At 38.1% G+C, this 22,652-nt stretch overlaps 1 protein-coding gene across 1 annotated transcript; it reads left to right on the top strand.

Annotated features, from left to right (window-relative positions):
* Positions 1-11,807, top strand: LOC101854324 (pre-mRNA-splicing factor ISY1 homolog). Its single transcript, XM_005097561.3, has 11 exons — positions 1-134; positions 4,378-4,400; positions 4,815-4,866; positions 5,362-5,470; positions 6,820-6,932; positions 7,594-7,655; positions 8,469-8,524; positions 9,108-9,230; positions 10,040-10,152; positions 11,098-11,217; positions 11,637-11,807. The coding sequence occupies exons 1-11, from the start codon at positions 132-134 to the stop codon at positions 11,742-11,744; spliced, it is 882 nt and encodes a 293-aa protein (XP_005097618.1). The 5' UTR covers positions 1-131; the 3' UTR covers positions 11,745-11,807.
* The last annotated feature ends 10,845 nt before the right edge of the window (positions 11,808-22,652 follow it).

Raw genomic sequence — 22,652 nt, 5'->3', positions numbered from 1 at the left:
ATAACAGTATCTTTCAACACGAACTCGCGACGAATTTGAGTGGAGACAAGACTTCTGCAGTCTATATCCTCCGTTGTTTGAAATAATATACACCTTTTTGTTCATTGATCTTATTGGACTTGTAATAAATCATGGTAAGGGCAACATACCTTTTGAATAAACGGAAGGTGTTCTGTAGGCCTACTCCTTCCTCACTTAAGTCTACAACCGCCCGCTATCACTTCACTCACTCAATTTCACTGCTGCTATCTTTTCGGAACTTTTCCTGACTGGGGACTGGTAGATCTACTCTGGTGTAGATTCTAGATATAGATCTAGATATAGACTAGAGTCTAGATATCTAGATCCCCGTCATAATCATGAAAAACGTTTCCCCATGGCTTCATTTCATTGGCAGCTCACCTGCTATTGGATATTGCTATTGGCAATGGCCACCTCTATTCTCAACATGCGATTAAACGTAGAAAGACGCAAACTATTTTTAGGTACGGCGCCCATCTTGTTGGACGTCAGACCAGGATTCCCCTCCGATCAGGTGACTACATCTAAATATAGCCTACCGCATGGCACCAAAGATGGAAGTGTCTATGTTATAACCCTTAATTTACACCACGCTCTCGGAAGTTCTGATGGCCAAATAGACAGCGCGTCTGTGTAATGTGTTTGAAGTCATGCAATGATTTTAGGAGCGGTTCGATTCCGGTCCCTGACTTTTTTTTTTTTCTTTTCCTTCTCCTGACTGACCAACAGAGTCATAAATTATAATTTGTAGAGCTGCTTTGAAGTTTGTTTTTTAATGTATATTTAGTGATGAAGAATGCAGGAGGGGGGGGGGTAGATCTAGATCTAATCCTCCAGCGTCTTTACGGCAGTTTTCGTGCCATGCGGTTGGCTATACTTAGATGTAGTTGTTGGACGTGATCTGTTAATTTGCGCGATCCATCGACCGCGCAATGCATTTGGTTGATCGAGGAAACGCACGACAATCCATCGATTGTTGCGCATTCTGTTGATCAGCGGATCGCGCAGCGCTTTTTGTCGATCCTTTAAATATTATATACTTACTGCGCATTCTGTCGATAAACTATGATGATGAAGTGAATTTTTTAAAAAGAAATTTGGTTTACTGAGCACGTCAGTGAGTGATACTCACCGACCTATAGAGGCCTAACCCTGATTGCACTCTCAGTAGATCTACCCAATATAGCAGTGTCTAAGTTCATGGAAAACGACAACTTAGTAGGGTCTTTCCACCACCACTACAGCATCATCATTACTTCCATCACCATTTGTCTTTTCACATGTTTAATTTGATTTTGTTGAGTGTTGAGTTTTCTGTAATTTTTTAAAAAATCACATCGCACAAAATCGACAGCCAACACCTCTTCCCCCAAGCCGAGAGTGCGATATATCGCTACGGGCAGTCTCATTGGTGGAGGCTAACGGATATGAATTTAGCCTTCAAAGGTACAACTTAAGAATCTGGGTCCCGTCTATTTTGACTTTGACTTGGCATCATCCACGGAGAGTAGGCCTACTGGTCGATACTGATTTAAATATTCGGTATCGATGTTTTGTCAGTAGATCTAGTCTAGCCTACAAAATGAGCAGTAAAATTTCACTTGTTTTTTTAGCAAGGCAAGGGGGGGCTTCAGGTTGCCCCCCTAACCTAGCAAAAGCATGGAGGGGTGATTTTGTCCCCTGAATTTGACCATAATTTGATGTTTTGCCATTAGGTTTGATAGGCTATCTCTCCATATTAGTATTAGTATTATTAGCACTCGCATCAAAAAGTAATCGTTTAGAACCAGAAGTAATCGTCGGTGGGGTCAAAACAAGTATCCCCAAACAGGACCCAGATTGTTGTACGTAGCAGTGAAGGGGTTAAGAAAAGTATAACTTTAAGACATCAAAAGTGAATAATAGCTGCAAAATCTGAAATACTACACAAAGCTGTTAAAAATATCGAAAATCAAAGTTTCGGAACAACAAAGGAATATAAAGTAACTTTAGGTGTAGGATAGTCTAAACCCACTTTATTTGACGAGAAAGAGAAAATCATTGATCAATTATTGGAAGTCCAGTTACAACTGAAGAAGAGAAAAGTTAAACCCTTCCAAAGGGAACAAAAGTCAGTCATTCAAAATAACAGTAGTCTAATGGAAAAGTTTTTCCAACAGCATACTTTAGGCTACATGCTGTTCAAATAAAATCAGGATAAAACCATACATGTGTTGGACAAGCAAAAATCCTTCTACAGTCTGAAGCAGGGGTATCAGCAAAATGTTAGTAATCTCATTAAAATGTTCGTTTCTTGGGGACAAATAGAATGCAAATTAAATTTTAAAACAATATTAAAATGACAGCAGAACAGTCCGTTGGAATAATCATCAACCAATAGATAAGTCCTGCTGAAATCGCTATTATAATGAAAAACATCAATTCCAGCATGCCTTATGAATTGAAGTTTGAGTCCCAATAGCCATGAGTCGGAATAGCTATTTCGTTAGTTATCAGTTTGAGACTGTCTACTACTTGAGCACTGTTACTGTTAGTTAGTAGTTAGTGTTAGCTTTGTTAGGGCTTTTAATTGAGGGTCTGCTGTTAAAAAAACGCAGTGATTACGTTCACAGTTCACAGCCGAGTGAATGTAGTTTGCAGGATACGTTCACGGCGCCCTGAATGATCTTTCTCACTTCACCCCCTACCCTTTTCCCTTTTACTCTTTATTTAAAACCCCCCTCCAACCCCTCTTCCCACCTTGTTGAGCGTTGCTGGGTCTGCACACGAGAAGAGGATGGAAGCCGAAGAGTATTGTGTTCTTCTCTCAGTATAATATATAAAACTTTCAAGAATCATTGGGGGGGGAAGTGTTGCTGGGGTGAGGCGAGAGGGGTTGGAAAAGATACATTTTAAATATATTTTAAAGAGAAAGATTTTTAGGCAGAGTAAGATAGTTTTTCTAAAAGGTTCGCATTTGATGTGTATGTCTTTATCTAATGAGAATTCATAAATACCCAGTGTCCGTTTGTTTTTTAGGGTCACCATCGGCACTATGGTCCCTTTTTGCCCTCAATCTGGCTAGCTCCACCTACCGAACCGTTGAAACCGAACCGATCATGCCAATGGGCACTCGGTACTACATGATTTGGGTAAAAGTGACAGGCATTTCATTTGGCAAGAATATAATATCCTCCTTTACCTCGACAGTACTGAATAGGGTGTTTTTTTACTTTCACACAGGTCTCACGTTTACATTCTGTAGCTCTTTTTTGTTTGTTGCTATCTTTTTACTCAAATTTTTATTGTATATATTTATGCAAATTATCACTTTATGAGACTGAATTGCCAAGTTAAAATGTGTGTTAAGACGTGGTGAAATCAGGCGCTCGTTAGTTTTTGGGCATGTGGAGTTATTGGTATCATCTTAAAGCCTGTTCAATTGTCTTGCTATCGCTGAAAAAAAATACCCATCTATCTTCAATAGAAGTCAAGATATTTGAGACTGAAAAATGTGGGATCGCCTGGTTTCAATGGTAGAATTAGCAACTAGCGAGAAAATGGCCGCCAAAGTTTGTGTTATTTCCATAGCTTGTTAGTCCGTGGAAACTGGACACTTACATTTTTTATGCCTTTAATCAACGTTTTTCAGTATAATCCACCCGCAAAATTATGTGTTCTTAATTGGACAAAATTGGTGTTACGCCAAAAAACAAAAAATTGATAAAAATGACTAAACTAGCAGAAAAATGTCAGTTTCTTCATTGTTACATTATTTTGGACGAACACCTGATTTCGCCATGCTGTCTCACATATATTTCACTTAATTTTAACAAACTGGGAGGTTTCTAGGGGGCATGCCCCCCCACTGTATTTCACCATAATTTGATGTTTTGTAATTAGGGTTGAGATTTCCTTGAAAACTATTGATTAACGTTTGTTTTTATATGGTCATATCTTGTGTTCTGCAGAAAAAAAAATAGCTGTTTAGCCCTCTAAAGCAGTGCATATCTATTCTGTGAACGGGTGTGAAAGTAAAATTTTACCCTGAATAGTTTCAACCTACCCATACCTCAGTCAATGGTCTTCCTAGCTTCAGTTGGGGTCCATGGATTGTAGTTCTTTAGTTTTGAATTGGTTTGACCCGCAAGCTGCCACATCAAATCTGGAGCACCTGAGTGCTGTCTGGTCTCTTCGGAGAGAGAAGAGTGTCAGTTTTCTCTCAATACTGACTGCTATCCCTACATTTTTAAAATCTATTATTTGCTCAGGCGGTCAAATATGTGAAAATAATGAGAATTAATGTTTTTCTTTTAAGGTGTTAAGTTGGAAAGCCATGGAAAGATGTAAACTTTTCTCATTTTCATTTGTTTTCAGGCTCGTAACAGTGAAAAAGCCATGTAAGTACATTGTATATCTATATCTGCTTTAAATTATAAATGTTTACGTAATACTTTGAGAAAAATTAATTTTCAGTTCAGTTCCTTAGTTGTAACCTCTCTTCTTTATGACACACATGCATCAAATTTAAAATCAAATGATTTTCTTTATGATTGCAAGTGTTAGAGATGAAATAGGATTTTAGGTTTTCTGTATGATTTTACCCCCCCCCCCCCCCCCCCCCCAAATATTATTTAGTATAGGAATCCTGAAAAGACTGGGTTTTTTTTTACTTTCTTCTTTTTATTACTTTAACTACTGTTTCTAAAAGAAAAGGCACAGATTGTAATGGAATTTTTGTAAAACATAAATGTACCTACAGAAAGTGTGCATACTTTTATACTTATAGATGCTCAATATTTTCTCTTTAACAGGACTACATTGGCTCGATGGAGAGCTTCTCAAGTTGGTGAGATCAAAGAGAAGGTAATGGCTTTTTAAAAAATATGTTTACAAACAAATTAATAGAAGGTAAATTAGATGTGAGGGAGTCTTTTCTTTTGTTTGAACTTAATCATCAGATTGTATTTTGTAAATATTCCACTGCCCTCATTAGTAAAAAAAAAATAAATAATAAAGTAGTCTCTAACAAAGAAAACGCCACATAAGAGCTCGGTTCACCCAAGAACCCGCTTCTACTATGTAATGCAATCTTCATCTCTATGCCAAAGGACCCTTTATCTCTATGCCAAAGGACCCATCTTGTCTAATAAGAGAAAATTTGCCTATGAACCCAGTTTGAACTGAGGGCTGTTATAAATTTTTCTAGGTTTTTGTTTGAGATGCCATACGTTGGAGCTAAGGGAGAGGGGTTGGCAGGGACTAGAGGTCAGGGAAATCTACATGCTACAAGCACATGTACAATTTTCTTTTCTCTACTGCTGTAATGTTTACAATGCTTCTATGTTTTATCGTTTTTAGGACCGACGACCATATTTGGCATCTGATTGTGATAATCTTCACGAGGCAGAAAAGTGGAGGAGACAAATCATTGGTGAAATCTCCAGGAAGGTGGCACAAATTCAAAATGGTACAATACTGTTTCTGTATTTCTTTGTGTGAAGTAGCATTTTCTTTTTGCTTAATTTCCTTTCTGAGATATGAATTATTGAATGTGTCTTTTTGATCACAAACCATAGTGACAATACCTTCAAAGAGTGAAATGTAAATGTTATAAGAGATGAAATTGTGAAGTCGTACTGTTTTTTATGTATTTGATGTTGGGATTCAGATTAAATTGTTTGGTCTGTTGCTGGAGGAGCTGTGAAGGTTTAGGGTAGTAGATGGAAGGAAGCTTTCATTTGTGTTGTTTTATCTGCCATTTCGAAGGGAATTTGTATCATCATAAATATAATAATAATAATAATAGTAAGAGCATTTGTATCCCGCCTTTCCCCTCAGCATGGGCCGAAGGCATACATAGGAGATTTAAAACGCATTCATACTAACACCATACAAATTCATTGTGTGCGCACTTTTTGACAGCAACATTCTTTCACATGATAAAAAATGCTCATTCAAAAGGGCAAAGGTACTGTCCATTAATTAAAATCAAAATTTGGCTAAAAATCATGGAATTTGAGTTGCAGGCATTTTTAGCTTCCTCAGCCTCTCCTACAACTATTTCATGGCATAAGAACCCCCAAAAATCGTATTTTTTCCCATACCGGGCATGTTTGTAACCGCCATTTCCTCATAAAGTCAGTATTTTATTTTTCTTTATCGGCCGTTTTCTCAAAATGCTACTTTTGTGTATACTTTTTTGAATAACTCCACCATTTTTCATCCAATCTTCATGAAATTTTCACAGAATGAAGAGAAGAGGTAATGCTAAAAATTTGTCTGTTGAATTTTTGATATATGGTATATAGATTTTTGTTGGTGGTGTCTGGAGTGGATTTTCACGGATTTTTCGCAAACTTGAATGCTACCTCAGGAAAAAATTCATTAAAAATTTTCTAATTCATTTAGGAAAAAAACAACAGACAAATTTTTAAATTTAATGTTTGTGAACACGCATGCAAAAAAACAATTAATTTCCATGTGTGATAAGTGCGGTATTCATTACGTAAGACATGTCAATAAAATCCAATATGGCGGCGTATCCATGGAAAGGAAACTTTTTTCTCAAATTTGATTGCGGATTTCAAGACTCCTTACTATGCTTGTTATATAAAACTTATAGACACAGACATCAGAGGAAAGAAAAAGAAATAGGACCTGACAGTGGTAGTTTTGTGCATTTGAATTGATCCAAATTTATGCAAACAGTGATGACATTTTAATGATTTTTTCATGTCATCTCTAAGGAAACTGATGTTGAAATGTTGACAAGTTCTTTTACATATCAATACTTGCCAATTGTTTTGATTCCTACAGCTGGTCTTGGTGAATTCAAGCTTCGTGATCTTAACGATGAAATCAACAAACTGCTTCGAGAAAAGGGCCATTGGGAGGACAGGATTCTGGAACTTGGAGGGCCAGATTACAGGGTAAGTGGATAGCTCTTCTCTGTGCAATTTTTGCTTTTCTTTTTTGCCTTTAATTCTTGTGGTGTAATTAAATAGGTGTAGTTGGCATTGTTGACTACACATAACAGTCCTTAAACAGCTCTCTTGGTGATGTTTCAGTTGAAAAGAAATCTTTGTCTTTTTCAGAGGTCTCTGTGGTGTGCATTGTCTACTCTGAAAAATGATTAATAAAACTTTGGTCTCTATTAAATTTTTGTTTGTACAAGTGGAACATGATGTGTGATGTGCAATGCTGGCCAAACTACTTAAGTTATAACTTTTTCCACAACCGCAAAGGCTTCCTTTAGTTCTTCAGAGATCAAATATGAGTTCAATTTTATCTGATGTTAAGATTTGTAAAAATAAGTTTAGAATCATCTATGATGTGTGTGTTCATTTTGGAAATGCTTTGTATCTTTTGCCTCTCCATTCTTGTCTCCTCTCTACCTTCTAAGCAAGGCAACAAATTCTAGAAACATTTTGTGGAGCAGGAGGCTAACAATAAGATTTGTTTGCTGACTCGCTTCTCCAAAGAGAACAATGTGTGAATGCTCCTTTCTCTCTACTTTAACAGATTTCTTTTTTCCTTACTGAACCAATTAGGTTTTGTTTGATTTTTCTAAAAAAAAATTTCCCTTTATAGAAAACAGGTCCTAAAATGTTAGACAGTGATGGCAAAGAAGTTCCAGGAAACAAAGGCTACAAGTGAGTGCAGGGTTTTCACTTGCTTGTCTATAATTCTAATTTTGATTCTAGGTTCCATGGTGTAATAATCTCAACGATTGTGTACTTAAGTAAATGGTTACGATACGATTATGATCAGAGGGATTTGGATTACTGCTGAAAAGGGGGTGGGGGGGTTTTTCAGGAATATTTTTTTTTAAGTTTTGTGTTCTTGCAATGGCTCACACAACCCCACAATTACTCCCTCGACCAGCCTGTTGATTTCAAAATACCATTTTAGCCCTCCCACGAGAGACGTATAGGAGAAGAGATTCTATTCCTTTGAGTAAGTCTTGGAAATAATAACGTTGAAATAATTAATATGACTGGAATGTTACCTTGCTTTGATTTACAAATGGGATTTCCACCAAAGTTTCAAAAGGTTCAGTTCTGTCACACAGACAAGCCATGCTTTTCAATTCTGACTAAATTTGCTGAGATCCCTTGGTGCCAGATGGGTTTTACAACTGGATACTCACTTTACTTTTCTGTTTTTACTTTACATATATATAAGTTCTAGCCCTTCGGCCTGAAACAACTGGATATGCAGCATGCATTTCTTCTGGGTATCTGGTGAAAATTGGGTGAAAAGCTTTTGTCGTTTTAATATACATGAATCACAAAGAAGACTAAGAATGAGGGAAATGTACCGCTAAGTTTTAATATCCTGGTTTGTATTATAGTATTGTCTCGAAATTGTTATAATTGTTGGGTATAGGACTCCGAGAGGTATGGATTTAAGATGTTCTGATGTCGGAAATGTGGTTTGACTTTAAAAGATTTTTTTTCTTTCAGGTACTTTGGTGCTGCAAAAGATTTACCTGGTGTGAGAGAATTGTTTGAGCAAGAACGTGAGTTGTTTAAATGATGTCATGGTAAACATGAAAGTATGAAGTGATGATTTTTATGAATTGACTTTCTTTGCTCTCATCATAATTTTCTATTTGTTAGAATGATCATGTATGCCATGTGAATGATTTAATTTTGAAAATATAAGGCAAACCCAGATGTCATATATGATGTCTTACATTAATACTTGATCTCTTGTATCAAGAGCACTCTCCTAAGAGGACTTTTAGTTCCTTACTGTGATAGTGAATGGGGACACTGGCAGCTTGTCAAACAGTCCTTGTTGAATCTTTCATCAATAGATCAGCTTGGGGATATACAGGCAAACCTGCTCTAACGACCATCTGTCCGAGACCTGTAGAAACAACCACTTCCTTCTTCCCCCTCTTGATTTTTTTTTAAAGGATTATATTGACACTCACAAGAAGGCCACCTGACTAAGTTGACCACTTTTCTTCTCAACAAAGGGTGATCTTCTGGGTCTGGTTTGACTGTATATATATGTCTTTTGAAATAAATTGTGTATTTTGCTGCCCCTGTTTTTTTGTTTTTCCTATTTTTAATTCTTTTCTTTGTTTTTCACAGCCCCTCCACCGCCTCGAAAAACGCGAGCAGAGTTGATGAAAGACATCGATGCTGATTACTACGGCTACAGAGACGAAGATGATGGAATTATTGTCCCTCAAGAACTTGAGGCAGAGAGGAAAGGTACAAACAACTGTTTCTTTGATCTTGTTTTGAATAGTTTGTTGTATGTACCACTCAGACTTTCTTGTAAATTGTTGCTTGCACTTACTTAGAGAACTTGATCAGATGGGTCTTGAACAGATGGTTGATGGGAAAAGACCTGGGTAATATAGTGTTTTTTTAGAACTTCTGAGCAGAGAAATTGGTGGAGACCATGATTGTCAATGTCTGTCTCAGAGAGAAATTAGTGGCGATGTTCATTTCAAATCAAACACTAACACCTGAACAAGTATACATGTTCACTACTTAATTGGAAAAAACCCCCAACCAACTTTGTTTTCATGTTGTTTATCAGGGGTAGAGGAAAGAAGGCACTTCAGCCCTGCTGAGCTTTTGAGGACAGTTCATATGTATATTTGAACTGTTACGGGACAAAATAAGATCTGTCCAGTATTGACATTTGGTGATATGTGGCATTTTTTAAAATTTCAAGGTCACTGACTAATATCCTAGAGATCTGTCTATTTGTCATGTAAATGAAAGGATATGTTGAGTTGCAGGGGAAGATAGCTGGATATTGGAAGAGATTTTTTTTCCTATGTGAAGAGGATGATGAAATGGTAGAGTTTTTAAATTTGGTATATTATGTCGCTGCTTGCCTTGAAATTGTATGTTTATATCTCATATGTATCTTTCTATACATACAATCTAATTCGTAATTATCTTTCACAATGCACAAGTGTCAGCAATGCCATGCACACATCAATATTTCAAACAATTGTTACATAATGGCTTTGAATAATCTTGTTTTGCTATGAATTGATTCCCAGCAATCTCTAGTAAAGTGAGAGAATGGAAAGAAAAGCAGAACAAAGTGAAGAGTGGAGAAATGACAGAAGAGGAAGCCACAGGGAAAGAGGAAGAACTTTTCACAGCTGCAGAGGTAAGCTCTTTTTTCATCAAGGGTTCACTGTAATGTATGGTGCAGAATGCTGAGTGTCTCAACCACACTTGTTTTAGAAGAAATTGTAATGGATAAAAACACTATGTGCACAAAATTGTAAGTGTAAATGTTTTATTCCCCCTATTAAGACTATTTTTGTTCAACCCTGCCTGTCAGTACCAACCATGTACTGTTTACAAGTCATAAGAATGGGCAAAATTGCATTTACTTGACCACATTATCAGGGATCTAAATTATGACTTTATCTGAGCAGATCTTTTTGATTACTGTTTGTGCTTATATCAAATGCTGAAATTGGAAGAGTTTTGCATACATTTCAATTTGATCTTTGTGTATGAACTAGTACTTTTATATTTTGAAATGGACAAATCCTTAACTTCGGCGGTCATGCTCGCCTGTTTTAATTGCAAGAAAATGGCTGCCAAAGTTTGGTGAATTCAACAGCCATGAAAATAACTTTTTTTTTTTTGGTGCCTTTAATCAACTTTTTTTCAGTAAAATCCACACAGAAATGCGTTTTTAAATGGACATAAAAGATGTTCATCCGAGAGAGAAAAAAATTGATGAAAACTACAAAGCGACAGAAAAATATCTATATCTTTGATTTCATTATTTTGATGAGCGCCTGATTTCATCATGTCGCCTAAAAAATTATTTGTTTTGTTGCATGGCAACCTTTACAAGAGATGATTTTTGGTCTTTCCACACTGTTCGTACAGACAGTGGGTGGTTGGGTGGGCCCTACTGGCTTCTTTTACTTATATTTCTCTCTGTTATTTCTGTGTCCATCCTGTTTTTTCCTTTCACTTAAAGACCATTACTCTATTGATTTTGTTCTCTTTAACTAAACAAACAATTCTTTCAGATACCTCTGATGTTTTTCTCACAAAGATTGACCTGAACATGTTTTTTATTTTATTTCAGCTGGCAGAGGATGATTTAGAGGTGCAGGAAGTAGAGATGGAACCGACAGAATCAACATCAGATTTGGACTTAGACAACCAACGTTTTATCGCCCACGTTCCAGTCCCCTCACAGAAGGAGGTAAGTTTCAGTGCTTGTGCGGCCCACTTGATAGTTAAAACAATGTTGCTTTCAACATGCGGGTGACTGGAGGGCGCCACTGGTAGGTTTTTTTTTCTTTATCCTCTGTTGTTTTTATTTTTCCTGACTGTGTTACCCCTGCACTAAATGGACAGATTCTGCTGATGTATTCTTTTCACTCAAACAAACTCTTAAGAAGGATGTGGATGGATAGTGTTATTATAGACATTAATGATAATGAAGAAAATGTGAAAATCTTGTTGGTACTGCTTCTGCTATTGCTCCTGCTGCTGCATATGATTGTGGTGTTAATGATGCTGATGTTTTCAATGATAATGATGACACTGTACCTGTATCTGTTTATGTGCTTCACTCGAGCAAAATTTGCTCATAATTTCGTTTTTACTTTGTCATTACAGATCGAAGCAGCATTACTCATGCGGAAGAAAATGGAACTGCTGCAGAGATATGTCTCGGATGGCTTACAGGAGGAGGAAATGGAGGCAAAAGATATGGCGGGTGTGTGACGGCTTGTGTGTGTGTGAGAGAGAAAGGAAAAGAGGAGTATGTGAATGTGCATTTGTGAGAGGGAGAAGAGAATGCATGAATGTGTGTGTGAGTAGGTGAGAGAGATACAGAGAGACGGGTGTTTTTGCATGTGAGAGAGACAGAGAGTTGTGTTTGTGAGGGTAATAGATGTGTGTGTGAGTGAAAGAGAAAGATGTGTGTGTGTGTGAGTCAAAGAGAGAATGATGTGTGTGTATGGAGAGCTGTATTTTATGCCAGGTTGTCTGAGAGTGGATAAGGAGAGTTATGCTTGAGTTGTTTTGAAAACGCTGATTTGTGACATGCTGAAAGTGAGAGAATAAGAAACACAACATTGTTTTTAAAGTGGTCAACTTTGCTTTCCTGGAATGTTTTATTTGAAGCGAAAGAGTACATGACTTATTGGCTTTGTCAGAGGTTAAAATTTGAGTTATTGTCCAACTGAAGAGATGACAAAACTACCTTCAGACTGGATTGTAATGTGAATGTGTTGGATATAATTCACCAGCCCAGAAATTAACAAGGTACCTTAGACTTTTGTTCTGTATCTAAAGTTAAAGAAATTAACAGAAATCTGTAGCAGGTACATGGGGAGTTTCAAGTGGTCTTGTCTTGTAAAAAATCTCTGTGAGGAATTTAACTCTCTTCACTGGTAGTAGGGCACTTTTCAGTGGAATGTTTTTGCTCTTCATTTGCTATTTACATAACATGGCTATGTTAATTGCGTTTAGGGGTGAGGAATGCTATACATTCTTACTGCAGCCAAGGCTGATTAGAGGTATGCCTTGAGTGAAAAATGAAGCACCGGCAGATTTGCACATTGATGTGACCCTACATTTTGGTGTTGCAAAATTTGTCACGTACAAATGTATCAGAGGTCAGAGATCCTCACAAGTGACGACTGGACACTTTCATTTTGGTTTTGACACTGTCGTAATCTGCTTTTTTTTCTGCTGAGATTGCCCTATAGTTTTATTGAAAGCTCTGTAAAGTCTGTTACTGTTACAGTATGTTTGGTTTTGTTGATGATTGTTATACGATGTATATATATATACAATTAAATTTCCATCTTGTTCATGTCACACATTAAATTGGTAAGAAAGGTTCAAAGCAAATCAGTGTCAGTTGGCAGCACTTAATTGACATGTCCACCTCAAGTTCTCATTGAATAAACTGACTTTTTTAAGTCCCTGTTTGTGTTTCCATCTTTACAGAAGTTGATGCATGATGTTATGTATGAAATAAGGATGTATAGGTCTTTAGATTCAGTTTTGTGTTCGTTGGTTGATGCCCCATTTATACCGATCTTCATTCAAATGGCAAAAGTAAAAGAAACTAAAAGTTCAAACTTTGGAAATTGTATCTCAAAACGAATTCCTGCTTCAGTAGGTCCAGAATGCTTAATTATTTTGGACTATACAGCTGCATCTTGGCCCAGTGTGATCATTGAACTTGTGTAATACAATATTGTGTGTGTCTGCTGCTCTAGCGCTAGCACTTGGCACAATCAATGACTGATGGTGGAAGTTTTATTTTTTCACCAGTCCAGTCACACAGGTAGAGATAACCGATGCCCACCAAGGAAATGCAACTGCATTACATTCTACTGAGTGAAATTCCATCGTGGTGTTAATGTTTACACAATCGCCAAAAACATTTTTTTTTTCAGGTTTCTAGTTATGAAGCAGGATTTTGTTCATGTCCATAAAATCCAAGTTTAAGTAAAGAGAAATTTAGTTTTAGTAAGGTTTTACGGCGTTCGCAACTATACAGTGGAACTCGGATTCAACGAGGTCGCCGGGCTTGACCTAAAATCTCGTTGAATCCGAGTCTTCGTTATAGCAAACACGAGGTTTTGTGTAGATAATTACAGGCACTGAGGAAGTAATGTATAAAGAGAAGTCACAAGTAGTGCCTGAAATGCCTGCATGTTATGAGCTGTGTAGAAAAAAAGACCGATTCGTTCAAATGCACCTCGATTGTTTACCCAAATTTTGTGTTCCTGTATAGAGCCTAGCATACAGCTACTTTTGATTCCATAGACGAGCGCACAATTCAATATGTAGATCTATGGTCAAAGACTAGCTTATCATTGTAATAATGATCAGTTGCCGAGGGTTAAAAAAAGACTGACGCGTTTGTATTTCTGCGTGTTCAACGCCCGGACTGCTTGTGCCCCCCCCCCTCCCCGATATGCACACACAGCCACACGTGTGCAGGCCGCTCATCCGACCCCGACACACGCCAGAGTAGACATGTGCACGTGCCAACAACGCATGTTGGTATTAAAGAAGACCGCTGATTGGTCGCATGCAATCGGTTAAGTGAATAATGGTTCACGATGCAGGTGCAAAGGGTGGTTTCCGGGAATAGATAAAGTTCGTTGTGGGAGAAAAATGACCGAAGTCGTTGAATTTGGGTTATTTTTATTGATTTTAAAGAAGGAAAAAAACAGGGAATCTATCTCATCTTGTTGAATCTGAGCTCGTTGAATCCGAGTTCCACTGTACAAGGTCATATGAGCGCCAAGGGATGGATGTCAACAGAGAAGTCCAAACCGGGAATCAGTCTAACTCTGGTCACCTCTCTAGCCTCAACAGCACAAAGTCTGCTTCGACTATCAAGGCACCCCGGAAATAGCAGTTCACAAGAGTGTGACAAACATACTAAAGAAGTACATGAAGAAGAAAATGACTATAGTAAGGACAAGGATAGAAAAAGCAGCAGTTCCCCCCCCCCCACAATGATATTTTGACACAGTATGAGCATGACATTGATAGATCACTCCATTTACAATTCTACTGTGCTTTAAGAGCATGTTAATATCCCCCCTTTGGGAATGGCCTCAAGACAACTTCAGTCAGTAGCACTGCCCTGGTGGGGGCAAAGTAAAGAGAAGCACACTGACACAATAAGTCATATAGTTCAAGGTGAAGAAGGAAGACCGATTGAAACAACAGAGGGAAAGGAAAGAAAATATCAGTCAAGTCAGTGGCTCCCTCCTACCACCTGCATAATCCAGTGATTGTTGGGACATTGGCGGACCATAATGCCATCTGATTGAAAGAGCCCCTAGGTTCAAAATCAAATGTGAGGCAGCGTGGTGGAATCAGGCTCTCGTCAATTTTGGGGCATGTAAAGTTATTAGTATCATCTTAAAGCTTGTTTAATTGTCTTTATTTTGATGAAAAAAATATCCATTTATCTTGAGAATACACCAAGCAGGCTTCAGAAAAGGCAGCAACACAGAAGATCAACTTTTTAAACTGAGTCAAAACATTCAGGATGGATTTCAGGAGAGTAAACACACTGTCGCCATCTTTGTAGATCTCCAACAGGCGTACGACAGTGTGGAGAAAAGGCCTACTCATGAAATTGATGGACCTCGGGATACATGGCAAACTTTACAAATGGATCAAGTTCTTCCTGTCGGATCGAAACATTGAAACCAAGGTAAACAATGCCCACTCGTCTAGATAAGTACTCGAGGAAGGCCTACCTCAAGGTTCCTGTCTGAGTTGCACTTTGTTCCTGATCTTCTTTAATGATGTAACGAACGTGCTGAAATCAGAAAAGACTCTTTATGCCGATGATTTTGCTCTCTGGCAGACACATCACAGCACGATAGTAGTAGCAGGGAAATTAAATGAAGACCTCAAGAGGCTCCATAATTACTGTCAGAAATGGAAACTTAAAATAAACTGAACGAAAACAGTATACACCATCTTCACGAAGAGCCATAAAGCAGCCAAAGAAAATCTCAAACTAAAGATAGGAAATGAAAGTCTCCCCAAAGAAGAACATCCAACTTACCTAGGAGTCAAACTTGACCATAAGCTAACCATGAAAAGCCAAGTGGAGAACATAAGGAACAAGGCAAAAAAAAGACTCCAACTTTTAAAGAAACTCGCAAGCAGTTCATGGGGGTCAGACAAACAAACTTTGAGAGCTCTATACCTGGGTTATGTCCGATCTTCCCTGGAATACAGCAATAGCCTACTCACTATGTGCAGTACAACTACTTGCAACACCCTTGACAAGGTCCAAAACAATGCCCTTCGTTTTATGAATGGCGGCATGAGATCCACACCTACCGCCGCGTGCGAAATCCTTGCAAATGTTGAACCCCTGGGAATCCGCAGAGATAAAGCAGTTTTGGAGCTACATGAAAGAACTAAAAGAATGTGCCCCAACCACCCAAACAGGAAATTAGTAGAAACATGGAAACCAAAGAAACGAATTCAACAAAAGTCAATCATGCATCACATCACAGAACTAATGGAGAGCCACCATCTACCACAAAATAGAAAAGAAACCAAAAGAGTCGACCAAAACATCCCTCCCCACCTTTCTTTAAAAAAGCCAATCATTACAACATCTCTCAAAGACAAGAGCACAAAATCTTCAGACGCAGTGATGCTGATGCTTGCATCACATCAAACAATCGACAGCTATTCAGATGACTGGATACACGTCTATACGGACGGCTCAGCATTCAAAGGCACAACCAAAGCCGGATATGGAATACTAATACAGTACCCAGATGGAAGTTCCAATGAGATCTCTGCAGCCTGTGGAGAGAAATGCAGCAACTACGATGCAGAAATGATGGCAATTGAAACAGCACTGTACCATCTCCGCAGTTTTTGACACTCATCCTGGAAAAGCACAGAATATTGTGATTTTCTCTGACTCACTATCAGTATTACAAGCCATAGAAAATGACCATCACCTAAACCAAGATTTGACCCATATACTGTTTGGATCCCATCATCTGATAACATTCTGTGGCATCAACCTAGTAGTGCAGTGGGTCCCCGGACACTCAGACATAGCTGGAAATGACAGAGCAGACACACTCGCCAAACGGGGATCTAGACAGGAACAACCCAACATTCCAACTTCATACAACACTGCAAAACAAATCATCAAAAGCAACAACAAACAAGATTGGATGAACAGATGGGCCCTGGGAAAGACAGGCAGAGCAGTTTTCAAACATATGACCACAACAAAAAGGAATGACAATATCAACCGCCTTCAGAGAAAGAAACAGACCACGATCTTCCGCCTACGAACAGAACATATACATCTCAACTTCCACTTGAACAGAATAAACCCGGAACTTCCCCTAATGTGTCCCTTGTGTGACTATGCATATGAGACTGTGGATCATCACCTGTTCCACTGTACAGCCCTAAATGACATCAGAGCCACCCTTCTCCCTCCGAGACCTAACATTGACAACACACTCTATGGAACATTACAGCAACTGCAGCAGACCTGCACTTATCACTACATGGCATTGGACAGAAGGGCGAGAGCCCAGCTGTTGCTGGATCGATAACAACAACAACAACAACAACTTGAGAATACAAGTCGAGATATTTGCGAATGAAGGATGTGGGGGTCACCTGTTTTCAGAGGTAAAATTAGTGAGAAAATGGCCGCCAAAGATTAGTTATTTCCTTAGCTTAAGAGTCCGTGGCAACTGAAAATTTACATTTACTGAACATTTAATCAGCGTTTTTCAGAAAAATCCACACAGAAATGAGTTTTTTAATGGGCATGAAAGGTGTTGAGCCCCCCCCCCCCCCAAAAAAAAAAAAATTGATAAAAATAAAAATTCACAAACCTGCAGAAAAAAGCAAGTTTCTCCACTTTGATTATTTTGACGAGAGCCTGATTCCACCACGCTGCCTCACAAATGTCAACTTATAAGAAGCAAATCTAGATAAATAGGATAGTTTAAGAAATGTATGATTATGCAAATCAAAGTATCATGTTGGCTGGGATATTTGAGCAGGAAATAGAAAATGTATGAACGCTGATGTCATACTGAAGGAAAACCTCTCCTTTTTTTGCTGGAGATGTTTGTCATCAGAAGTATTGTAGTTGGTCGCTTTTTAACACAAGGAGGCTATCCTGAAAAATGCCGTTTTGAGAAAATCGAAGGTAAAGTGTTTGGACCCTTGTTCAGTTTCTATTAAAAGACAAGGAGCATGTTCTTATAATCAAACAAATATATACACCAATGATATGCTCTGGTGTGGTTTGCTTCTTCTTTCCTATCAAACATCTGTCGTTCTTATCTCCCCACCTTTTTTATGTTCTTTACTCTCTTGCAGAGGGTGCAGTGGCGGAGTGGTTAATGCGCTCGTCTCCGAAGCGGAAAGTCCGGGTTTGAGCCTCGGTTCGGACACGCATTATTTCCGCCCCCTCCTGCCCACAAAGCAGTAATGGGTACCTGACTTCGTGTTGGGGAAGTAAAGGCGGCGTGGAAAGCAACTGGCCACCCTACCACAATATGCCGAAAGCCCAGGAAGTTGTCTCACTAACAGCAAGGCAATTCTCAATGTCCCGATCGGATGCGGGAACAACTTTACTTTACTCTCGTGTAACACCTCAAAGCTCCTGGCGCTCATATGACCTTAGGCAGTTGCGAGCGCCGTAAAACCTCTACTACTATAAAACACTAATGAAACCATACTTCTTCTATAGGTAGGGCAATGCCCACTTTTGGCGCGGGTCAAGAGTTCTGGAAACCTCCAAAATCTGGGTTAGTAGCCCGCTTGTCCATAAGAGCGACCAGTTGTAGCGTGTACACATGTACAGTGTATTGTACTGTCACACAGGATCCACTTAGCTAATACATATCATCACAACCAGTTTCTGTGGTGTAGCGTTTTGGTAAAGGTGCTTCGGCGTCGCACGCAAGAGACTTGAATGGGGGGGAATTTTAATCAAGTATCTGTCTATCCGCTGGGGTGTTGTGCATGTATTGTACGATATATTGTTATCACTCTCAACTCAGGCTGACCCTGACAGAGATGGTCCAAGCCCTCCTCCTTTAATGAATTAAACTGAGTAGATGGTGGCGTGAAAATATCTGTATTTAAAAAAATAAAATTGTCCGTCAAAACACTATTGTCAATGTTATTTTTTGTTCTGAGAAAGTGCTTAGCCAAGTCAAACATGCGACTTTTTTAGCACAGTACATGAAACAAACCTATTAGTACTAAGAATACAAAATGAGGAAAAACATTTGTACGATACAAATAACCAGACACTTTAAAAACGAAATAAGCAAATTACAAAGCATTAAAATTTCAAAGATTTTTATTTTCAAATATTTTCATTTATGCATTGCAAAGGAAACCTCACAGCAAAGTTCATAACAGAAATGAGGTCTGTTCAGGAAACAATAGTAAAGCCTCAGGCAATTTCATTCTTCACATCGGCTCAGAGATATTAATTCCTGCATTTGACAACATGCAAACCACCATTCAACATGATGGGGCTACAAGAATCACTTTTATGAACATGCAACAAGTGCAAGACAAGACAGACACAAGATCTACTGGCCCTGAATCAATATCACAACAAACCCCCGTTTCATGTCTAAACAGAAAGTAACCATGGCCCAGCTGATCCACTGATTCCCTCCCTTATTGATACTGTTAATAATACAGTATACTACAGTCCAACAACTGTCCAACCTGTTCTAACCTGTCAAAGACAATCACCTATACAAATGACCACTTTCCATTTTCATCCATGCATTTTTTAAAATGTGACACTGCCCAAGACATTCACTGGCTTAAGACTGATAAGACTACCACTTTTCTCCTCTACAATTGCTGGCCCCTATTTATGAATACCACAGAACTGGAAACGCCAACACAATTAATGATAGGTATCATATTTAATCTGGGGGGCGGGGTGTCGTCCCTTGAAACTATTAAACTGTGTCGAAAACTAGTTGTGAAAAGATTAAGGTCAATAAACCCTTTTTTTGAATTTTTCACAGATAATCTGACAAAGATCTGTTCTTACACATATTCACAAGATTGAACTATCAGAGAGGGATTCCAACAGCCTTTAGTTTAACAGGCTATTTCCCTGTTGGCCAATGCAACACACAAACTTCAAACAGAAAACTTACTATGATTCGTTTTGCAGGAAAAAAACTCAAAAAATTCACAAATATGAAAAGCCAATCACACATAACATGAGTCCAAGAATAAAAATCCAAGACGCACAAAATAGAAATGCCCTAAGCTATAGCACAGGAGGTCCTAATTCAGCAATGTATTCCAAAATTCTTAAAACAGCAAAATTCATCTACAAAAATTAAAGTTTTTTAAATTAAATAATTAAATGGGAAAAGCCATCATAATTCTGTTTCGAAATAGGGTATATAGACCACCCCAGTGCACTCCCGTTACCTAAAGCCTCATTATGACTCAACAAGAACAGAAAAAGGACATGACTTTTCAAAAAACTTTGGTTTTGACTAGGGACAGTGAGTATTGCATTTTTTACTGAATGGTTTATAAAGTAGACAGCTGCACAAAAATACACAACCTAAAATAGAAGACAGAAAAAAAAAATACAAAAGTGCTTGACATTGCTCAGAAAATAGATGGAAGATAATGTAACTTCCTTTCTGAATGTCACAAAAGAGAATGACGCTCAAATTCTAGAGTAGCGTATCCAATTTTCACGACGCATGGCATTAGTATTAAATTGTGTGCGGTACTTATCTTCATCATAAAAACTAATTCGTATAACAACTACTTTCACTTTTTGACAGACATTCAAGATGAACTCTGAACCTCTTTTCTAAATGTGCTTGCATACAAAATCTCGCCTTTAACAACAACCATACATTCTCTGATTATGCGAAATGTTGAGCTCTTGGCAAAAGTTAGATCAACAGCACATAATTTTCACAATAGAAATCAGAACATTATTATTCTAAACAAGCTTGCATGTTGTCAAGAAAAACTAGAACACTCGGTAATGCAAAACAAAACAAGCGTACCTATCAGACACAAACAAAAATTATCTTCATGCACAAGGTCTCATTCAGTTCTGAAGCCACAATGCAAAAACTGTCAAAAGACTTTCAACCAACAGACATACACTTACATTACATTTACAAGTCAGCACCATTCATACCATCTTGTCATATTTATTCATAATATTATTCCAAATTTATTCGAAACATGTCTACTGGATAGGTCTTTATCTGCCTTAAAAAATGTCCTGAAAACTGGATACATCTCGACAATTGACAAGCCCAGATTTTCCAACATGCACTTGCAATTTACTTCAAATTTTTGTGAACTCTTGCAAAATGAGAACCACAAACAAAACAAAAAAAAAGAGAAAACCATGCCCTTGGTTTCAAAGCAGCAGATTATGACGATCTGAACTTTTTAAACTCGAGAAAAAAATTAAAATGGCAAAATCAAAGTTAAAAATTAAAAGCAAAATAACATATTTTGGAATTTTTTTTAACGTAGCTGGAAGACAAAATGATAGAAAAATATGCAGGTCTCCTCGATTCACAAACACACAGCTTCCACTGCTTCCATACAAAATCTCTTATCCGTTCACAACTAGCAGCACTCATCAGAAAGACAAAATGAAATTTTGTCAAACCAAATCACTCATCTAACTCATTATGCAATCACATGTCACAACTCATCACCGTTATTTTTAAAATTACAAACATTCCTTAACTTACAACATTCATACTATCACCTCCCAGTTGGGAAGCTGCCAATATTTACACATGTACAACACTCTTCTCTTCACACTGTAATGTGGGGGTGCACACGCACTAGTCACTGTCTTCACAACAGCTACATCACTGCATGTAGACAGACATGATATATACAGCATTCTTCACAAATCAGCCACATTTCTAGATCTAGATACACATTTACACTCTTCTGTCTTCACATTATATCAGTCATAGTGTTAAGTGTGGATGTGAATACACATACATTCTTATGTCTTCACACATCAGACCCACTGTAACGTGGGAATGAAAATCTTGCACTGGTATGTAAAGCAGAGGCATGGCTAAAGCTCAAAAACGTTTGTTTGACTCTACGTTATGGCCTCGGATGAAAGACAAGAGAGTTAAGCAACAGCTTAAGACAAAGAAAACAAAGCAAAAGCATCACGTGTGTCTCCCAACGCTGGGACTCAGAAAAACCTACGGGCTTTGCCACTCTAACAAAGTCCATCATGAGCGTCGAACCCTGACCATGTACATGTATTCGACCTCAATGTTCTCCTCAACTAACACACTGTAGCACCAGATAGCATCAAAGACTAGTCACTACCTCAAAATTACAAAATTCTGTCTGCTCAATACCTAGGTTTGAGAAATTTGGCGTAAAAATCTTTTGAGTTTCACAACATGTCAAGCATTTTCTAATGTAATTCTTTGAATATCTTGAAAACAACTCCGAATAATCTTACGATTTTGAATGAGTAGATAGAAAATTTGGTTTCTGACCTCAAAGTCTTAGTAAAGTAACTCCAAACAGCCAAAATGTGAAATAAAACTTTGTAATTTTGAGGTAACGTAATGTCACAGCAATCCTGTACTCAACGAACCTTCACGATCATTCTTCTGCTGGCAACAACCACCACCACCAACACAGCCCTTTACCCTGAATGTTAGTGCACATAGACTAATGTACTTCCACAAGAATAATGACAAATGCTTGTTTACTTTTTAGTACAAATGTATAAATTATTGAACTCTGAGAACACAGCGGACACACATGTCCAATCATCAGCAGACCAGAGGTAATGTTTTGAGGACCATCATACACAAATCCCTCAAAACACGAAACTTGCATATTATATAGTATGCATTCTGTTGCCTGCCTTTTAAGTTTCACATGAAGAAAACAATAGAAAAATCTGTGTGAATAACAAAGTTATGCTTCTTTTCTATATGTCCGCATTGCCGGTTGACCAAAATGCACGTCCTCAATGAGCTAATGAAACAAAGGCGGATGTTCTGATGGAACTGAAACTGACGAAATACTTCTTTCAAGGTTCCCACTCATCGGGGAGGG

Source organism: Aplysia californica, unplaced genomic scaffold, assembly GCF_000002075.1.
Source record: "Aplysia californica isolate F4 #8 unplaced genomic scaffold, AplCal3.0 scaffold00157, whole genome shotgun sequence".
Lineage (NCBI taxonomy): Eukaryota > Metazoa > Mollusca > Gastropoda > Aplysiida > Aplysiidae > Aplysia > Aplysia californica.
This window is presented reverse-complemented; position numbering and strand designations above follow the sequence as displayed.